Source organism: Oncorhynchus nerka, unplaced genomic scaffold (assembly GCF_034236695.1).
Source record: "Oncorhynchus nerka isolate Pitt River unplaced genomic scaffold, Oner_Uvic_2.0 unplaced_scaffold_3901, whole genome shotgun sequence".
In the NCBI taxonomy this organism is placed as follows: Eukaryota; Metazoa; Chordata; class Actinopteri; order Salmoniformes; family Salmonidae; genus Oncorhynchus; species Oncorhynchus nerka.
The window spans coordinates 6,699-19,255 of record NW_027037396.1 but is presented as its reverse complement, the minus strand read 5'-3'; the positions used below and the strand labels follow the sequence as shown (position 1 = coordinate 19,255).

At 41.8% G+C, this 12,557-nt stretch overlaps 1 protein-coding gene across 1 annotated transcript; it reads left to right on the top strand.

Moving 5' to 3' along the window:
• Positions 1-5,446: 5,446 nt before the first annotated feature.
• On the top strand, positions 5,447-7,340 carry LOC135566637 (zinc finger MIZ domain-containing protein 1-like; the record flags this gene model as incomplete). Its single annotated transcript, XM_065014304.1, has 3 exons — positions 5,447-5,515; positions 5,739-5,974; positions 7,189-7,340. Coding segments are annotated over 3 exons (457 nt in total), but the record flags the coding sequence as incomplete, so codon positions are not given.
• Between the last annotated feature and the right edge of the window lie 5,217 nt (positions 7,341-12,557).

Below are 12,557 nucleotides of genomic sequence, written 5' to 3'. Positions count from 1 at the left end.
GATGTCTCTGTAATGTTGATGTCTCTGTAATGTTGATGTCCTCTCTGTAATGTTGATGTCCTCTCTGTAATGTTGATGTCCTCTCTGTAATGTTGATGTCTCTGTAATGTTGATGTCCTCTCTGTAATGTTTATGTCCTCTCTGTAATGTTGATGTCCTGGGACTCCTGTAATGTTTATGTCCTCTCTGTAATGTTTATGTCCTCTCTGTAATGTTGATGTCCTCTCTGTAATGTTGATGTCTCTGTAATGTTTATATCCTCTCTGTAATGTTGATGTCCTCTCTGTAATGTTGATGTCCTCTCTGTAATGTTGATGTCCTCTCTGTCATGTTGATGTCCTCTCTGTTATGTTGATGTCCTCTCTGTAATGTTGATGTCCTCTCTGTAATGTTGATGTCTCTGTAATGTTGATGTCCTCTCTGTCATGTTGATGTCCTCTCTGTAATGTTGATGTCCTCTCTGTAATGTTGATGTCCTCTCTGTAATGTTGATGTCCTCTCTGTAATGTTTATGTCCTCTCTGTAATGTTGATGTCTCTGTAATGTTGATGTCCTCTCTGTAATGTTTATGTCCTCTCTGTAATGTTGATGTCCTCTCTGTAATGTTTATGTCCTCTCTGTAATGTTTATGTCCTCTCTGTAATGTTGATGTCCTCTCTGTAATGTTGATGTCTCTGTAATGTTGATGTCCTCTCTGTAATGTTTACATCCTCTCTGTAATGTTGATGTCCTCTCTGTAATGTTGATGTCTCTGTAATGTTGATGTCTCTGTAATGTTGATGTCCTCTCTGTAATGTTGATGTCTCTGTAATGTTGATGTCTCTGTAATGTTTATGTCCTCTCTGTAATGTTGATGTCCTCTCTGTAATGTTGATGTCTTCTCTGTAATGTTTACATCCTCTGTAATGTTGATGTCTCTGTAATGTTGATGTCCTCTGTAATGTTGATGTCTCTGTAATGTTGATGTCTCTGTAATGTTGATGTCCTCTCTCTGTAATGTTTACATCCTCTGTAATGTTGATGTCCTCTCTGTAATGTTGATGTCCTCTCTGTAATGTTGATGTCCTCTCTGTAATGTTGATGTCCTCTCTGTAATGTTTATATCCTCTGTAATGTTGATGTCTCTGTAATGTTGATGTCCTCTCTGTAATGTTTACGTCCTCTTCTGTAATGTTGATGTCCTCTCTGTAATGTTTATGTCCTCTCTGTAATGTTGATGTCCTCTCTGTAATGTTGATGTCCTCTCTGTAATGTTTACATCCTCTCTGTAATGTTGATGTCCTCTCTGTAATGTTGATGTCCTCTCTGTAATGTTGATGTCTCTGTAATGTTGATGTCCTCTCTGTAATGTTTATATCCTCTCTGTAATGTTTACGTCCTCTCTGTAATGTTGATGTCCTCTCTGTAATGTTGATGTCCTCTCTGTAATGTTGATGTCCTCTCTGTAATGTTGATGTCCTCTCTGTAATGTTTACATCCTCTCTGTAATGTTGATGTCCTCTCTGTAATGTTGATGTCTCTGTAATGTTGATGTCTCTGTAATGTTGATGTCCTCTCTGTAATGTTGATGTCTCTGTAATGTTGATGTCCTCTCTGTAATGTTTACATCCTCTCTGTAATGTTGATGTCCTCTCTGTAATGTTGATGTCTCTGTAATGTTGATGTCTCTGTAATGTTGATGTCCTCTCTGTAATGTTGATGTCCTCTCTGTAATGTTTATATCCTCTCTGTAATGTTGATGTCTCTGTAATGTTGATGTCCTCTCTGTAATGTTTATGTCCTCTCTGTAATGTTGATGTCCTCTCTGTAATGTTTATGTCCTCTCTGTAATGTTGATGTCCTCTCTGTAATGTTGATGTCTCTGTAATGTTTATATCCTCTCTGTAATGTTGATGTCCTCTCTGTAATGTTGATGTCCTCTCTGTAATGTTGATGTCCTCTCTGTCATGTTGATGTCCTCTCTGTTATGTTGATGTCCTCTCTGTAATGTTGATGTCCTCTCTGTAATGTTGATGTCTCTGTAATGTTGATGTCCTCTCTGTCATGTTGATGTCCTCTCTGTAATGTTGATGTCCTCTCTGTAATGTTGATGTCCTCTCTGTAATGTTGATGTCCTCTCTGTAATGTTTATGTCCTCTCTGTAATGTTGATGTCTCTGTAATGTTGATGTCCTCTCTGTAATGTTTATGTCCTCTCTGTAATGTTGATGTCCTCTCTGTAATGTTTATGTCCTCTCTGTAATGTTTATGTCCTCTCTGTAATGTTGATGTCCTCTCTGTAATGTTGATGTCTCTGTAATGTTGATGTCCTCTCTGTAATGTTTACATCCTCTCTGTAATGTTGATGTCCTCTCTGTAATGTTGATGTCTCTGTAATGTTGATGTCTCTGTAATGTTGATGTCCTCTCTGTAATGTTGATGTCTCTGTAATGTTGATGTCTCTGTAATGTTTATGTCCTCTCTGTAATGTTGATGTCCTCTCTGTAATGTTGATGTCTTCTCTGTAATGTTTACATCCTCTCTGTAATGTTGATGTCTCTGTAATGTTGATGTCCTCTCTGTAATGTTGATGTCTCTGTAATGTTGATGTCTCTGTAATGTTGATGTCCTCTCTGTAATGTTTACATCCTCTCTGTAATGTTGATGTCCTCTCTGTAATGTTGATGTCCTCTCTGTAATGTTGATGTCCTCTCTGTAATGTTGATGTCCTCTCTGTAATGTTTATATCCTCTCTGTAATGTTGATGTCTCTGTAATGTTGATGTCCTCTCTGTAATGTTTACGTCCTCTCTGTAATGTTGATGTCCTCTCTGTAATGTTTATGTCCTCTCTGTAATGTTGATGTCCTCTCTGTAATGTTGATGTCCTCTCTGTAATGTTTACATCCTCTCTGTAATGTTGATGTCCTCTCTGTAATGTTGATGTCCTCTCTGTAATGTTGATGTCTCTGTAATGTTGATGTCCTCTCTGTAATGTTTATATCCTCTCTGTAATGTTTACGTCCTCTCTGTAATGTTGATGTCCTCTCTGTAATGTTGATGTCCTCTCTGTAATGTTGATGTCCTCTCTGTAATGTTGATGTCCTCTCTGTAATGTTTACATCCTCTCTGTAATGTTGATGTCCTCTCTGTAATGTTGATGTCTCTGTAATGTTGATGTCTCTGTAATGTTGATGTCCTCTCTGTAATGTTGATGTCTCTGTAATGTTGATGTCCTCTCTGTAATGTTTACATCCTCTCTGTAATGTTGATGTCCTCTCTGTAATGTTGATGTCTCTGTAATGTTGATGTCTCTGTAATGTTGATGTCCTCTCTGTAATGTTGATGTCCTCTCTGTAATGTTTATATCCTCTCTGTAATGTTGATGTCTTCTCTGTAATGTTTACATCCTCTCTGTAATGTTGATGTCTCTGTAATGTTGATGTCTCTGTAATGTTGATGTCTCTGTAATGTTTATATCCTCTCTGTAATGTTTATATCCTCTCTGTAATGTTGATGTCTTCTCTGTAATGTTTACATCCTCTCTGTAATGTTGATGTCTCTGTAATGTTGATGTCTCTGTAATGTTGATGTCTCTGTAATGTTGATGTCCTCTCTGTAATGTTGATGTCTCTGTAATGTTGATGTCCTCTCTGTAATGTTTATATCCTCTCTGTAATGTTGATGTCCTCTCTGTAATGTTGATGTCCTCTCTGTAATGTTGATGTCCTCTCTGTAATGTTGATGTCCTCTCTGTAATGTTGATGTCCTCTCTGTAATGTTGATGTCCTCTCTGTAATGTTGATGTCTCTGTAATGTTTATATCCTCTCTGTAATGTTGATGTCCTCTCTGTAATGTTTATGTCCTCTCTGTAATGTTTACGTCCTCTCTGTAATGTTTATATCCTCTCTGTAATGTTTACGTCCTCTCTGTAATGTTTATATCCTCTCTGTAATGTTTACGTCCTCTCTGTAATGTTTATATCCTCTCTGTAATGTTGATGTCCTCTCTGTAATGTTGATGTCCTCTCTGTAATGTTGATGTCTCTGTAATGTTTATATCCTCTCTGTAATGTTGATGTCCTCTCTGTAATGTTTATGTCCTCTCTGTAATGTTGATGTCCTCTCTGTAATGTTGATGTCCTCTCTGTAATGTTGATGTCTCTGTAATGTTGATGTCCTCTCTGTAATGTTTATATCCTCTCTGTAATGTTGATGTCCTCTCTGTAATGTTGATGTCCTCTCTGTAATGTTGATGTCCTCTCTGTAATGTTGATGTCCTCTCTGTAATGTTTATATCCTCTCTGTAATGTTTACGTCCTCTCTGTAATGTTGATGTCCTCTCTGTAATGTTGATGTCCTCTCTGTAATGTTGATGTCTCTGTAATGTTGATGTCCTCTCTGTAATGTTGATGTCCTCTCTGTAATGTTTATATCCTCTCTGTAATGTTTACGTCCTCTCTGTAATGTTGATGTCCTCTCTGTAATGTTTATGTCCTCTCTGTAATGTTGATGTCCTCTCTGTAATGTTGATGTCTCTGTAATGTTGATGTCCTCTCTGTAATGTTGATGTCCTCTCTGTAATGTTGATGTCCTCTCTGTAATGTTGATGTCCTCTCTGTAATGTTGATGTCCTCTCTGTAATGTTTATATCCTCTCTGTAATGTTGATGTCCTCTCTGTAATGTTGATGTCCTCTCTGTAATGTTGATGTCCTCTCTGTAAATGTTGATGTCCTCTCTGTAATGTTGATGTCCTCTGTAATGTTTATATCCTCTCTGTAATGTTGATGTCCTCTCTGTAATGTTGATGTCCTCTCTGTAATGTTGATGTCCTCTCTGTAATGTTGATGTCCTCTCTGTAATGTTGATGTCCTCTCTGTAATGTTGATGTCCTCTCTGTAATGTTTATATCCTCTCTGTAATGTTGATGTCCTCTCTGTAATGTTGATGTCCTCTCTGTAATGTTGATGTCCTCTCTGTAATGTTGATGTCCTCTCTGTAATGTTGATGTCCTCTCTGTAATGTTGATGTCCTCTCTGTAATGTTTATATCCTCTCTGTAATGTTGATGTCCTCTCTGTAATGTTTACGTCCTCTCTGTAATGTTTACGTCCTCTCTGTAATGTTTACGTCCTCTCTGTAATGTTGATGTCCTCTCTGTAATGTTGATGTCCTCTCTGTAATGTTGATGTCCTCTCTGTAATGTTTATATCCTCTCTGTAATGTTTATATCCTCTCTGTAATGTTGATGTCCTCTCTGTAATGTTGATGTCCTCTCTGTAATGTTGATGTCCTCTCTGTAATGTTGATGTCCTCTCTGTAATGTTGATGTCCTCTCTGTAATGTTGATGTCCTCTCTGTAATGTTTATATCCTCTCTGTAATGTTGATGTCCTCTCTGTAATGTTTACGTCCTCTCTGTAATGTTTACGTCCTCTCTGTAATGTTTACATCCTCTCTGTCCTCCGCAGTAAAACAGCGTTGCTAGAGGGACTAGAAGTTGACCAGTACATGTGGGGGATTCTTAATGCCATCCAAAAGTAAGATGACTTTCCCAACATCCTCACCATACTCATAAAAACCTCCTACTGCACCAATCACCATGAACGTTATCACTTATCAACCTCCTTGAGAGATTTTAGCTTAATAAAGATATTTTACACTATGTTGTTGACTTCTGTAAAGTGGAACCATTGTTTATTGGGATGCAGGAATAAAGCGCTCATTCTGCGGCTTTCTTTACGTCACCCCCGCCACGCCCAGCTCGGAGTTTGAGGAGGTGACCATAGACCCTTCGTGTAGTTGGAGACCTGTGGCCATCAAGTCTGATATCCACATCAAGGAGGATCCAGATGGACCCATGGCCAAGAGGTTCAAGACCATGAGCCCCACCCAGATGACCCTGCCCAACGTGATGGAGATGATCGCCCTGCTCGGCCCAGGGCCCTCGCCCTACCCGCCCCAACAGGGGGGCAACAACAGCGAATACGGAAGCCATGGTACATTATTTACTGAGATACTTTCTTCTTAACTTAATCCTCTTAGTTCCTGGAGGAACATAGGGCCATGGTACATTATTTACTGAGATACCTTCTTCCTAACTTAATCCTCTTAGTTCCTGGAGGAACATAGGGCCATGGTACATTATTTACTGAGATACTTTCATCCTAATTTAATCCTCTTAGTTCCTGGAGGAACTTAGGGCCATGGTACATTATTTACTGAGATACCTCCTTCCTAACTTAATCCTCTTAGTTCCTGGAGGAACTTAGGGCCATGGTACATTATTTACTGAGATACCTCCTTCCTAACTTAATCCTCTTAGTTCCTGGAGGAACTTAGGGCCATGGTACATTATTTACTGAGATACCTTCTTCTTAACTTAATCCTGTTAGTTCCTGGAGGGACATAGGGCCATGGTACATTATTTACTGAGATACCTTCTTCCTAACTTAATCCTCTTAGTTCCTGGAGGGACATATGGCCATGGTACATTATTTACTGAGATACTTTCTTCCTAACTTAATCCTCTTAGTTCCTGGAGGGACATAGGGCCATGGTACATTATTTACTGAGATACCTTCTTCCTAACTTAATCCTCTTAGTTCCTGGAGGAACATAGGGCCATGGTACATTATTTACTGAGATACTTTCTTCCTAACTTAATCCTCTTAGTTCCTGGCGGAACATAGGGCCATGGTACATTATTTACTGAGATACCTTCTTCCTAACTTAATCCTCTTAGTTCCTGGAGTAACATAGGGCCATGGTACATTATTTACTGAGATACCTTCTTCCTAACTTAATCCTCTTAGTTCCTGGAGGGACATATGGCCATGGTACAGTATTTACTTAGCCTCTTTCTTCCTAACTTAATCCTCTTAGTTCCTGGCGGAACATAGGGCCATGGTACATTATTTACTGAGATACCTCCTTCCTAACTTAATCCTCTTAGTTCCTGGAGTAACATAGGGCCATGGTACATTATTTACTGAGATACTTTCTTCTTAACTTAATCCTCTTAGTTCCTGGAGGAACATAGGGCCATGGTACCAACAATGAGTTTTTAGATTATGTTTCTGTGTACATAAAAACATCTGTACTTGTGTCATATCATAGTTATGTGATTTATATAAACAAACAAACAAATAAACAAAAATAAAAATAACCTCTGAAAGTAACTGGCTTGTTGTGATTTTTGTTGTGTTACTAGGTAACAGTTACCAGGGCCACAGCGGGGGCTTTGACTTCCCCCATGGGAACCCTGGTGGTACGACCATGAACGACTTCATGCACGGCCCCGTTCTGTCCCACCCGCCAAACATGGCACAGGACAAACCCCTCACACACAGCATGCCTGACTCTGTAAGTTAAAGTTTACATGTTTTCAAATGTACTGCCTTGTGGCATGTATACAGAGGGTCGTGCGTACGGCCCAGTACGTCACCGGGGCCAAGCTTCCTGACAACCAGGAACTCTATACCAGGCGGTGTCAGGGGAAGGCCCTAAAAATTGCCAAAGACTCCAGCCACCCTAGTCATAGACTGTTCTCTGCTACCGCACGGCAAGCGGTACCGAACGCCAAGTCTAGGTCTAAGAGGCTTAACAGCTTCTACCCCAAGCCATAAGACTCCTAAACAGCTAATCAAAGGGCTACCCAGACCCCTCTTTTACGCTGCTGCTACTCTCTGTTTATTGTCTATTTATAGTCACTTTAACTTTACCTACATGTACATATTACCTCAATTACCTCGACTAACCAGTGCCCCCGCACATTGACTCTGTACCGGTACCCTCTGTATATAGCCTCCACATTGACTCTGTACCATAACACCCTGTATATAGTCTCCACATTGACTCTGTACTGGTACCCCCTGTATATAGCCTCTACATTGACTCTGTACCGGTACCCCCTGTATATAGCCTCCACATTGACTCTGTACCGTAACACCCTGTATATAGTCTCCACATTGACTCTGTACCATAACACCCTGTATATAGTCTCCACATTGACTCTGTACTGGTACCCCCTGTATATAGCCTCCACATTGACTCTGTACCGTAACACCCTGTATATAGCCTCCACATTGACTCTGTACCGGTACCCCCTGTATATAGCCTCCTCATTGACTCTGTACCGTAAAACCCTGTATATAGCTTCCACATTGACTCTGTACCGTAACACCCTGTATATAGCCTCCACATTGACTCTGCACCGGTACCCCCTGTATATAGCTTCCACATTGACTCTGTACCGTAACACCCTGTATATAGCTTCCACATTGACTCTGTACCGTAACACCCTGTATATAGCCTCCACATTGACTCTGTACCGTAATACCCTGTATATAGCCTCCACATTGACTCTGTACCGTAACACCCTGTATATAGCCTCCACATTGACTCTGTACCGTAACACCCTGTATATAGCCTCCACATTGACTCTGTACCGTAACACCCTGTATATATCCTCCACATTTACTCTGTACCGTAACACCCTGTATATAGCCTCCACATTGACTCTGTACCGTAACACCCTGTATATAGCCTCCACATTGACTCTGTACCGTAACACCCTGTATATAGCCTCCACATTGACTCTGTACCGTAACACCCTGTATATAGCCTCACATTTACTCTGTACCGTAACACCCTGTATATAGCCTCCACATTGACTCTGTACCGTAACACCCTGTATATAGCCTCCACATTGACTCTGTACCGTAACACCCTGTATATAGCCTCCACATTGACTCTGTACCGTAACACCCTGTATATAGCCTCCACATTGACTCTGTACCGTAACACCCTGTATATAGCCTCCACATTGACTCTGTACCGTAACACCCTGTATATAGCCTCCACATTGACTCTGTACCGTAATACCCTGTATATAGCCTCCACATTGACTCTGTACCGTAACATCCTGTATATAGCCTCCACATTGACTCTGTACCGTAACACCCTGTATATATCCTCCACATTGACTCTGTACCGTAACACCCTGTATATAGCCTCCACATTGACTCTGTACCGTAACACCCTGTATATAGCCTCCACATTGACTCTGCACCGGTACCCCCTGTATATAGCTTCCACATTGACTCTGTACCGTAACACCCTGTATATAGCTTCCACATTGACTCTGTACCGTAACACCCTGTATATAGCCTCCACATTGACTCTGTACCGTAATACCCTGTATATAGCCTCCACATTGACTCTGTACCGTAACACCCTGTATATAGCCTCCACATTGACTCTGTACCGTAACACCCTGTATATAGCCTCCACATTGACTCTGTACCGTAACACCCTGTATATATCCTCCACATTTACTCTGTACCGTAACACCCTTGCATATAGCCTCCACATTGACTCTGTACCGTAACACCCTGTATATAGCCTCCACATTGACTCTGTACCGTAACACCCTGTATATAGCCTCCACATTGACTCTGTACCGTAACACCCTGTATATAGCCTCCACATTGACTCTGTACCGTAACACCCTGTATATAGCCTCCACATTGACTCTGTACCGTAACACCCTGTATATAGCCTCCACATTGACTCTGTACCGTAACACCCTGTATATAGCCTCCACATTGACTCTGTACCGTAACACCCTGTATATAGCCTCCACATTGACTCTGTACCGTAACACCCTGTATATAGCCTCCACATTGACTCTGTACCGTAATACCCTGTATATAGCCTCCACATTGACTCTGTACCGTAACACCCTGTATATAGCCTCCACATTGACTCTGTACCGTAACACCCTGTATATATCCTCCACATTGACTCTGTACCGTAACACCCTGTATATAGCCTCCACATTGACTCTGTACCGTAACACCCTGTATATAACCTCCACATTGACTCTGTACCGTAACACCCTGTATATAGCCTCCACATTGACTCTGTACCGTAACACCCTGTATATAGCCTCCACATTGACTCTGTACCGTAACACCCTGTATATAGCCTCCACATTGACTCTGTACCGTAACACCCTGTATATAGCCTCCACATTGACTCTGTACCGTAACACCCTGTATATAACCTCCACATTGACTCTGTACCGTAACACCCTGTATATAGCCTCCACATTGACTCTGTACCGTAACACCCTGTATATAGCCTCCACATTGACTCTGTACCGTAACACCCTGTATATAGCCTCCACATTGACTCTGTACCGTAACACCTGTATATAGCCTCCACATTGACTCTGTACCGTAACACCCTGTATATAGCCTCCACATTGACTCTGTACCGTAACACCCTTGTATATAGCCTCCACATTGACTCTGTACCGTAACACCCTGTATATAGCCTCCACATTGACTCTGTACCGTAAAACCCTGTATATAGCCTCCACATTGACTCTGTACCGTAACACCCTGTATATAGCCTCCACATTGACTCTGTACCGTAACACCCTGTATATAGCCTCCACATTGACTCTGTACCGTAACACCCTGTATATAGCCTCCACATTGACTCTGTACCGTAACACCCTGTATATAGCCTCCACATTGTCTCTGTACCGTAACACCCTGTATATAGCCTCCACATTGACTCTGTACCGTAATACCCTGTATTTAGCCTCCACATTGACTCTGTACCGTAATACCCTGTATATAGCCTCCACATTGACTCTGTACCGTAATACCCTGTCTATAGCCTCCACATTGACTCTGTACCGTAATACCCTGTATATAGCCTCCACATTGACTCTGTACCGTAATACCCTGTATATAGCCTCCACATTGACTCTGTACCGTAACACCCTGTATATAGCCTCTACATTGACTCTGTACCGTAACACCCTGTATATAGCCTCCACATTGACTCTGTACCGTAACACCCTGTATATAGCCTCCACATTGACTCTGTACCGTAATACCCTGTATATAGCCTCCACATTGACTCTGTACCGTAACACCCTGTATATAGCCTCCACATTGACTCTGTACCGTAACACCCTGTATATAGCCTCCACATTGACTCTGTACCGTAACACCCTGTATATAGCCTCCACATTGACTCTGTACCGTAACACCCTGTATATAGCCTCCACATTGACTCTGTACCGTAACACCCTGTATATAGCCTCCACATTGACTCTGTACCGTAACACCCTGTATATAGCCTCCACATTGACTCTGTACCGTAACACCCTGTATATAGCCTCCACATTGACTCTGTACCGTAATACCCTGTATATAGCCTCCACATTGACTCTGTACCGTAACACCCTGTATATAGCCTCCACATTGACTCTGTACCGTAACACCCTGTATATAGCCTCCACATTGACTCTGTACCGTAACACCCTGTATATAGCCTCCACATTGACTCTGTACCGTAACACCCTGTATATAGCCTCCACATTGACTCTGTACCGTAACACCCTGTATATAGCCTCCACATTGACTCTGTACCGTAACACCCTGTATATATCCTCCACATTGACTCTGTACCGTAATACCCTGTATATAGCCTCCACATTGACTCTGTACCGTAACACCCTGTATATAGCCTCCACATTGACTCTGTACCGTAATACCCTGTATATAGCCTCCACATTGACTCTGTACCGTAATACCCTGTATATAGCCTCCACATTGACTCTGTACCGTAATACCCTGTATATAGCCTCCACATTGACTCTGTACTTTAACACCCTGTATATAGCCTCCACATTGACTCTGTACCGTAACACCCTGTATATAGCCTCCACATTGACTCTGTACCGTAACACCCTGTATATAGCCTCCACATTGACTCTGTACCGTAACACCCTGTATATAGCCTCCACATTGACTCTGTACCGTAACACCCTGTATATAGCCTCCACATTGACTCTGTACCGTAACACCCTGTATTTAGCCTCCACATTGACTCTGTACCGAAATACCCTGTATATAGCCTCCACATTGACTCTGTACCGTAACACCCTGTATATAGCCTCCACATTGACTCTGTACCGTAATACCCTGTATATAGCCTCCACATTGACTCTGTACCGTAACACCCTGTATATAGCCTCCACATTGACTCTGTACCGTAACACCCTGTATATAGCCTCCACATTGACTCTGTACCGTAAAACCCTGTATATAGCCTCCACATTGACTCTGTACCGTAACACCCTGTATATAGCCTCCACATTGTCTCTGTACCGTAACACCCTGTATATAGCCTCCACATTGACTCTGTACCGTAATATCCTGTATATAGCCTCCACATTGACTCTGTACCGTAATACCCTGTATATAGCCTCCACATTGACTCTGTACCGTAATACCCTGTCTATTGCCTCCACATTGACTCTGTACCGTAATACCCTGTATATAGCCTCCACATTGACTCTGTACCGTAATACCCTGTATATAGCCTCCACATTGACTCTGTACCGTAACACCCTGTATATAGCCTCTACATTGACTCTGTACCGTAACACCCTGTATATAGCCTCTACATTGACTCTGTACCGTAACACCCTGTATATAGCCTCCACATTGACTCTGTACCGTAACACCCTGTATATAGCCTCCACATTGACTCTGT